At 38.2% G+C, this 9,936-nt stretch overlaps 1 protein-coding gene across 1 annotated transcript in view; it reads left to right on the forward strand.

Annotated features, from left to right (window-relative positions):
- LOC107586771 (DNA polymerase alpha catalytic subunit-like) overlaps positions 1-7,684 on the forward strand; it is a 60,096-nt gene extending 52,412 nt beyond the window's left edge. The window contains exon 36 of the mRNA XM_016274292.1: positions 6,744-7,684. Within this exon, the coding sequence (XP_016129778.1) occupies positions 6,744-6,886 (143 nt within the window). The 3' untranslated portion in view covers positions 6,887-7,684. The remainder of the gene's footprint in view (positions 1-6,743) is intronic.
- Positions 7,685-9,936: the final 2,252 nt, after the last annotated feature.

Raw genomic sequence — 9,936 nt, forward strand, 5'->3', positions numbered from 1 at the left:
CTCTCTTCTCTCTCTCTCTCTCTCTCTCTCTCTCCCTCTCTCTCTCTCTCTCTCTCTCCCTATCTCTCTTGCACTCTCTCTCTCTCGCGCGCGCGCGCGCACGCACACACACACACAGATTGTCATAGCAAAGTCAGAATTACCTTCTAGGTTCACGAAACGGTCATCCATAAAATGCATTGTTCTGTTGCAAGTAATCTTAAAGATTCCTAAATGCATCTACTTTCGGAAGGCCAAATAAAGTGATTTCGTCTAGAAACACACAGCGTCTCCCTGACATCGCTGCTTCAACACTAACTGCGGTTACTGAAACCACGCCATCTTTCTTTGTGTGCACATTTGGGTGGCATTATGCTAATATTTCCACATAGTGAGGTAGATATGTGGGGGCGTGTTGGAACGAGCCATTTTAGGGGGGCGTGGCAGAGTCTTAACTTTGATAAAGAATATCTCTTTGGTTATGAGACTTTAGTTTTTGCAACTTCAGGGATCTTATCTATTCACAATCAGCTTGTAACACTCCAAAGAGAAAGAAAAACTTGAAATCGCATCATATGACCCCTTTAACAAAACAAATAAAAATACACCATGCTATAGGGCAGGCTATGCCTAATATAAAATAAGAAATAACTTGCATAAAGTTTAAATAGGTATATAAAACTGGAAATAGGCTAAGTAAACATGTATAATATATAACCAAATAAATAAGAAACGTAGAACGTTTATTAGCCAAACGAGTAAGAAAGCTTGGAGGCACGGCATACACCTTGATGTCAAATAAATGACACAAAGTTTAAATAAAGTAAAAATCAGCAAACAATGTGGAACCAATTAAATAAGAAATGAATGTTTAAAAAAACTTCCAAAATCACCTTAGATAAATGGCAGAAGTCAACAGGCTTTTCAAAATCCAAAATATTGTCAAACAGGCGCTTTTGCATCTCGTTTCGAAACTAAATCATCCGCCATCGTCTTGTCTGTCTCACCTCACTCTTGTCAGTCAGCTCGACTCGCTCTCCTCACTGGAGAAATGAAATCTGATCTGTGATGCGACTGTCGTTCGGCACGCTACATTGAGCAGCCGCATTCAGTTTTCAATTGTAGTGTCTTCTTTTACTGAACTAAATGATTTTTATTACTATAAAAAATCAAAACGACGGGGGGTCGGTGCCGCGGTGGGCATGTGACGTAACGCCGTAACGACGTTGCGGCTTAACACCGGTATCACCGTCAGTGTTAGGCAAGCCTAATACATATATGTAGTATATATTATATATGTAATATTTTAGGGATGTAACAGTATTATTAATATCGTGGTATCACGATAGCAAAACTCTCTACATCATCGTGGTCACATGACGATATAAAACGATAGGTCTTTCGGGCAAAAAGTGTAGTTTCTTAAATATATTTAAACTTCTTATTCTAACGAAAAAGGTCTTTAAAGTTGTGTTTGGGCCATTATGCTTTGGCACAGTATCTGTCAAACTAAATAAAACTAAAAGCACACTATGGCTTAATCCCTTCATGCATTTTAAAGCATAGCGCACACTTCATTTAATCAATCAGCTCGTGATCCTGTGTTTTCCATGCCTCAGAACGGCTCAGTTCGCAGTGAATGAAGTGAACTCGTTATTGCATGTGCTGTGATTTTAGCGTGCGTTTGGGAACGCAAAAGCCACCAGTTATGCTTTTTCGCGCCAGACGATTACAGCATTTCACTAGATTTGTATTGAGACGTGTTTTTGTTAGCCTGTTTTCACTGAAGCTGGGGTTCTCCTTCAAAATAAAAGCTCTACTACCGTTTCCATCAAAATAAAAGCTTAAAAGTGCAGTAAGAATTGCTGACAGCTAGCAGTTTAAATGGTTAATGTTACTACAGTCCAAATTCAAAATATCTCTTTCAAGTGTAGAAATTAGGGAAGAAGTATTGTAATTTCCCTACTGTAATGTAAAGCAAAAATAATATACTTATGAAATTGTCATTTTCATTTATTTTACAGTGCAATTGTTTTACAATATATGGCTATTACTGTCATTGTTGTTATTATTATATTCTTATTTGTTTGGCTTCCTAAAATGCCAGTGTGAATGTAATTTAGACTGAGACAGTAGCCTATACCACAACTAAAAAGAGGGTTGAGTCCCCTTTAAAGTTCAAGGTACAAGTCAATTAACTGACCCTTTTTTTTTTTTTTTCTCCAGTGAGGTTTGCTTGGTTAAGAACATGGGTTGGAGTTCTTAATTTTGAACTCTCAAAGTGAATTAGATAGAATAATTTAACTTTAACCCTAAAAAGGGCAAACCCATAAAGAGACATCATAAAATCAATTTAAAGCTATTTTTTTTATTGGGTCTCAAATAATAAAATTTCATGATTTGTTTTTTTCAAAAATGTACTCTTATGTTTGATTTTAATGTTTGTATCCGCTAGGATACGTTGCTCCTTTGGGGGTATAAATTCACTGGAAACAACACTTGTTTATCAATGCTTGTTACAGCATGGTTGTAATTCCTGAATGTTTTGGAGTACAGACCTAACGTTGGTCTCTTTTTAAAGAAGACACATAGCAGATTATTGCTGAAGTGAAAGCATTTTTAAAAAATAAAGTATGAAAAAGTTATAAAAGTTTAAGTTTACAGTAAAGATAATGTAGTATACTAATTGTTTTTATTTTATATAAAATAAATATTTTATAAAATGTCGCACTCTAAAATTGCTATAAAATCAAAGCCATATGTCTAACTGATATATGTTCCAAATTTGAAGTTGATATCACAAAAATTGTGGTTCCTGTGAGATTTTCTTTGGGCACTATACCAAAAATAACCACTTGGTTACACCCAAACTCTGTTTAATTTTTCTAATGCAGTTTTCTGTCACAAATCAATCATTTTCGGTCACAATATCACATCTATTACAAAACAGTCACCAAATATGGAATCTTGGCTGTCAGACTTTTCCAACGATATGCGTTTTGTCAAGATTACAAAAATAATTGATTTTCTAAAAGTAAAACGCAAGCCACAAAGTCACACAGTTTATAATTGGTTTTTTTCTTGATTTGTACCCCTAAAAGGGTGACGTATCCCCTGAGATACAAACATTTAGAGACAGATTACAAAAAATATAAGCATTTAATTTATAAAATTTCAATGTAAACCTAATAAGCTAATGCTGAACAACAGCTTTTTAAACAGGTAAGTCCCCTCCAACATGTGTAAATATGTGAACTAGATCAACTTTTATCGGAGGGTGAGTAGATTTCCCACTACAGGTGCCCATGCAGGTTTAAATGTTGCCCGTGAGCTAAACAAAGAATGGAGAAACAAGTCCCCTCATCTAAATATTCACAACAAACACCCTTTCAAGATGAATCCAAGAAATGAGACCTATGCTTTCACTGCTTCTCCCCACAGCTTCTCAAATGTTTGTATCCCCCAGGATACGTCGCCCCTTTTAGGTTTAAAATGTACAAAACTTAAAACATTTTCCCCGAACATTTTTTTTTTTTATATTGCGATAAAATATTGTACTGTTATGAACTTTTTCTCCCTTTTTTTTGTCCAAAAATAATATTTTTGTGTGTATTGAACACAGACATTTGTGCATCTGTTCATATTCAGAATAGCCATTTAGAGGTCCGACCAAACAAAATGCCTATATCAAATTTTACATGCCAACCAGTTAAGTAAATTTCACAGCATTAAACATATTACATTCAACTGATTTTTATTCAGTTACGATGAATTGAATGCATTAAATTTTAAGGCACCTCTATACCTCACTTTTTGGGCAAATTCTACCGTGACACACATCTACAGACCCACTGCAGTCTCTGGCCTTCTGACAGTAAAAATTAATCAAAAAGTCGCGTTTGACTCCCATGATCCTCCTGTCCAACCTCCGTCACCAACGTTCTCAGTGGCTCCTTGAGCGGATTATATCGCACTCATGCATTGTGTCTGCACGCAGTGTGCGTGGGGTGCTTTTTCTTTGTGTATATCGGCGCATACGCGTGTGTGAAATGAGAGACATTTAGATGCAGACTCTGAGTCTGATCTACATGTAAACCACAGTCCTCCGCCTGATTGCAGCTACTGAGTTAAATGTGGAGGCAATTTCATGCACGGCAGGAGTCCTTCCATAATAAAACAGTTTTTTCTGCAATTTTGAAAAAATTAGATATCCCATATCAATGACTTCCAAATCATGTTGAACTCTGATTTCATTCTTTTCATGAAGAGCAATTCATAACGTCTGTTAGGCAAGCCCTTTTGCTCCCTCCGTTCCATTTCCTCCTCTCTCTCCTTCGCATCTGTTGCTCTCTGTATCTCTTGCTCTTTCTAATTCGCTCTCCCTCTCTGCCTTGTCTCCTCTTAAGTGTGGGCAGTGTGATTATGTTCAGGCAGTAATGTAATTTCACTGCATTGATAAAATAGAAATTGTCCTTTAGCTGTGTACTGATAGTGCTCAATTTGCAGGCGAGCTCCTCTGCAACCTCTTCAGGGCACGACGCGCGTGCCCTCCCCCAGCCCTCCTCCCCCACGCTCTGCCTGCCTTGAGCTGCTGGAAATCCGCGGGTGCGATTGTCAAATCAATTATTCATTCTGTGCAATTACACTCGCACAAAGAACTTTTCTCTGCTCGGAATGATGATTAAATTAAAAGCTATTCCAGCTGCCTGATAACATCTAATAGAATATTCATAAGCAGCCCAAATGGAATGTATGATCCCCATTAACTTCATCATGCTCACTTAATTACATGCTTGTTATTGTATTTACACCTTGTTAGAGCACATGGAAGCTGATACACTCTCTCTCTCCGGACTGTCTTCGCCGTCCTCTTGTCGCACCCGCCACTTTCTCTTTTTTCGTCCGTTCTTTCGTTCCGTATTCCACTCTTTCTTCTGTCTGCTCCACTTTTTTCTCACGTCGTCCCTCACTATCTCTTCACATCTTTTCTCCCTCTTAAAAATGCTATTTATTTTAAACGCGACCCCTGCCGGGCCGGGAGGGAACGCGAGGTCTCTGACAACCTCTGTGGCTTTTAGGTTTCTTTTATACATTCTGCACACAGTGATTGAGGGAAAAGAATGAAGAGGAGAATGAGGGAAAGAGAAAAAAATTATTTTCTCCCACCTTTCAAAAATGATGACATGATTGCTTTCCCTTGATCATGCATCATCATCTTTCTTCAGCCCCCCCTTTTTCTTCTTTCCTCAGGTAAATAGTCCCCCTCTCCCTATTCCATGTGCCAGCATTCGGTTTTCTTTCACGTCTCTTTCTTCTTCTAGAGGTAAAAATGTGTGCACGATAATGGTAAGCAGCTCTGCAGATGGTGCGTTTGGAATGCTATCCCCTTTTTTTTGATGTTCGTGTTTGGCCACTTTCTACGATTGACCTTTCTTCCCCCATGGGGCAACTCTGTAACTCTGTTTGCACTACACCTGCTAATGGAGATGAACTGTGATTGAGTCCTAGACCACCAGTTGGGTGTTCAGCAACATTTAGGAGGCATGGATTCAGTCATCTTTCCAGCATAAAAAACGTTTTGTGTTAATAAAAGGTGCAGGGTCGTAACATATTCTCAAGGTACATTCATGTAAATTCTCATCTTGGCTCTTTCTTCTCAAAGCAAAGACTTTTAACAAAAGTCTTTGGTTAAAGGCTTTTGATTCAGTCTGTAATTCTCATTCAGTCCTGCTAGCCTGCCGGTGACTCCTCTATCGTCTCTATGGTATTGAAGGCCCTCCTGATGGGATAAATTACCTTGTATATCGACCCGATTGCATGACCCCGTGGCCCCCTGGCAGAAGAGTCTATTTAGCTTCTGCAGACACCTAGCCCCTCTCGCCAGCACTCTAGCCTAAAACTGCCTGGATTGCTGGTTCCTTATCGATTCTCAAAGACTTTCATTTGAAATGATACTTGATAGACCTCCTCAAGCACATGTCCTTGAGCATAGTTCGATATTATGCCTGATATTTTTCGTTTCGTATCAGTTTTGACTCGTTATGGATCGACTCCAGCCCTGCCTGCTACCGGGCTAGTGTGATTTGTAGTTGCATGTAGGTGGAAGTAAATAAATATCTGATTAAAATGTATTTGTAGCCAAATGTATGGCTGGAAAAATGTCATATGATGACTTTCATAAAATACTGTTTTAATATATTAAGTTATTTAGTATAATCAAAACTTTTTGGTATACACTACTTGTCCTTTTCAGTAGAGTTTTACTAGTGAATTTGATAGCTTTTTTTTTGTTGTTTGTTTTTTGGCCCCTTGTGCTTTTTAAAGACCGGTTGTACTTTAACATGCAAACTAGTCAAGCTTTACCTCTGAACTCCATAAAAAATTTTTTTTTTTTTTTTTAAAGAATGACATTCAATAAATGATAAAAAATAAAAAAAATTGCATCTTACTACGGATTTTCACTATCACTTTGCTACAGCGACTATATTCTCTTTAAAAACAAAATGTGTATTATTAAATGCAAAGTAATTTTCCATAATTTTATTTTAATTGTTTGGCCTTAGCAAAATCACAATGTGTCAGTTATGTAATATTGCCTTTATAATATCATGCTTTTTATTTATTTTTGATAGTTTAAATGGATGTTTATACATTGAAAATATATAGCCTCTTTTATGTTTTAGGTAAGAACAAGGGGGATCATAATGGCAACAAAAGGTTTTAGAAGTCTGGTGATTTTAAATTTTGTCTCATTCTCTTCTCAGAGAAATTCAAGAATAGCTGGAAAGAAGAAAAGGATGTATACAAAATGCTGAAGGATGTAACAGACAGCGTCCTCTCCACAAGCGGGTACTCTGAGGTCAACCTCGCCAAACTTTTCCAGGCCTTTACAGCCCTCAAGTATTGACCAACTGTCCTGAAGCGAACCTGGGTAATCAAATATGGCATAATATTTATGCTTATCCTCCCACCAAGAGAAACCGTACAATGTTATGTTTTCATCTTTTAATTCCTGTCTGCTGTAAATACACCTTGTGATTCTGTAATCTATGCTATTTTCTAGCTCACTCGCTTTGCATTTGTAATCCCTGACAGTGTTTTTGTGCCTGACGGCTTGGACATGAATTAAGGTCAAATGTGACGAGCTCACAGTCAATCTGCATGTAATCACCAAACCTTTCCATGTTTGAGCACCTGTCTCTCGCTCTAATCTGTGTTCTTGTGTCCCATCCCATTTAGCCTTTGTCCAGGTCTAATCGATGATGAATCTGTGGTAAAATGGCCATGATAAGGGGCTAAAGACGCTCTCAACACAAACCCAGCCCCCCACTCCCCTGGTAGCACCACACACACTGGGTTTTTAGAGATAACAATCAGGGGTAATGACAGGCAAGTTCATGGGGGGCTTGTAGCGGTTTGAAGGGGTCTTAGTTCAGTAATGACTTCTCTACTACCCCCTTCATCTTTAACAGCACAGCAATTAGCCAATGATACAGAGGTAGCCAGTGATTTGTGGAGTTTCAAACGTGTTTGAAATGCTCTCAGCTGGTATGTTGCAAATTTATTAGACGGATGGCATCGTTGTGGCAGCTTGTGTTGCATATTTTGAATGTTTATTGCTTATAAAAGTGTCTCAAGATTCTTAATTGTTTTTGATATGGAAACATCAATAAAATTATTTCATAAAATGTTCACATTTCCTCCCCCCCCCCCCCCCCTTTTTTGATTATTTTATTTCACCATGCTGCAGGGAGTGATGACATTTACACATTTGAAGAGGGCGCGTTAACTTCTCCAAATGGAAGGCTCCTTTTTCAAGACCTGGAGAATGGCAAGCCAAGAGTGTGTGAAAGCGAGGAGATTAGTCTACTTAAATCGAGTCGGTTTTAAGAATGTGGTGCTTCACTCGCTCATTCCATGTGTTTATAATGACAGTTAGACGATGTCTTAAACCATTTCATCAGATGTCAATTTCCATAAATGCCATGCTTGAAAAAAATCGCCTTAAATGGCTGCGACTAATGGCACCGACCTTGGAGAGTGCAGCAACACTTAAGAGCTACTTTCTGTCCGCAGCTTGACAGAAGGCATTTTGCACATTGTAGGCCTATGCTGCTGATGTATTAAACTCATATTGGCCTATATATACATTTAGCTTAATGTGTGCTCCAGAACGAAACTTAACAAATGCAGGTACTTCCTGAATGTTATGTCGCACTTTTATGAGATTAAGTCATCGCATGATGTGGGGCTTTCAACAGGACATTCCTTTAACCGCGAACGCGCTTTTGTCATGCCCGCGGAGGCCGTTTTCAAACTGGGCCACTCAATGCAGACGAGGCTTTGCATTAATTTACCCCACTAAGCTAATAAGAATGATTCGTTTTTGTTATGCTAAGCTTTATTGCCTGTCTTTTTGACCAGAATGGTGGTGTTGAGCAAAGCGGTGGACAAGGTTCTCTTTGATGAGGGAATTAGTGCCCTATTCTTTCTCTATTATTCATGGCATCGTGGAATATGTAAGTACCCGTGGGTGTCAAAAGGAAAGCCGGCCCTATTGCAAAGTGCTCCTCTTGTTTCTCTGAATAGCAGGCTATGAGATGATAAACCGCTTAATACACTGGTCTAATTGGATGAGGGTAAAAGAGACGAAGGAATTAAGGCACGCCAAAAGGGGACAGGGTTCCAGTGGCCCGCCATTCAGCCCTTTTCACCGTGATTTCTTACTCTACTGCTCCAATAGGAGACGAAAGGCTCATCAAAGCGCCTTTAGTGCTTTCACCTACCCCCGGTGTCTCGAGCTGTGCCGGGATGGAAAAGCATGATTATTCACTGGTTGTTGAAGCACAGCCCAGTGAGCTAAAATCAAGGGAATGCATGTGAAATTTTACCATGCATTTATGAACTCTCAATGTACACGTATTTTGATATTTCATGTTGTTTTAGTGTCTTGGGAACATGTAAACAATGACTTTTAAAAGTTACCATTTGACACAAGAAAAAAAAATCCAGTATTTTTTTCTACGAAGATGCCGTTTTGACAAAGATTTTTATATTCTCTCTCCTGTTTATTCTTTTAATGTATTATTTGATCTGTTGTATTTTAAATATATATATATATATATATATATATTCTAATAGACATATTTTACCAAAGGGATGTAAGGTATCCACCCTGCTACCATCATAAGGATTATTAAAATGATGCACAATTCCATAAAATATTTTCATAATGAACTCTGAAGGACAAGGGTTTGTCAGTATAATATGATTTTAAAAAATGGAACGCTGCTACCAAGATTTTGTACAGTAAACTGTATTTACAGATTTAAAACATTATTTTTTTTCTAATAGAAGCATTGTCGTGACCTTGAGCACAAGACTAAAATAGCTATACAACTTAACTTTTTTGAAGACCGATATATTCATATATATATTACAGTGTATATATATGTATAATTTATTAACATTTAAAACCATTTTTGTCTGATAGAATGTTTCAATTTAGTTTTGAATTGCTTTTTGAAAATGAAGCATGCACTCGTTTTGCTGGAATGACTTGGTGCCTGTGATTTTTATTGGTGGTTCCCAAGCAGGTGTTTTGGCACTCTTGAGCATACTTTGTGGTCAGAACGTTGGCAATGAATCATCTACACACTCTCAAATTTAGTCTCCACAAAGCCTGTTTCTTCATTCATTCATGCATTGTAAGAAAAGAGTTAAAGAGAAAGTCGCCCTAAGCACTTCGGGTCAATGCCTCTACAATTGTGGCGAGCATTCCCCAGATATTACGAGCAAATTGGTTTGCGATTCATTAATAATGTTCACAATAAGATTAAGGCATTCTGGAAAATCTCATAAAAATCCCAACAGAAGTGGACTGCACGCTCCAGTGGTCCCTTCCACAAATAGAGGGGGGGGGGGGGGGGGAGAGTATGCACCTCGCTTGGAGGTATG

Source organism: Sinocyclocheilus grahami, unplaced genomic scaffold, assembly GCF_001515645.1.
Source record: "Sinocyclocheilus grahami isolate Dianchi unplaced genomic scaffold, SAMN03320097.WGS_v1.1 scaffold85.1, whole genome shotgun sequence".
NCBI classification, from domain to species: domain Eukaryota; kingdom Metazoa; phylum Chordata; class Actinopteri; order Cypriniformes; family Cyprinidae; genus Sinocyclocheilus; species Sinocyclocheilus grahami.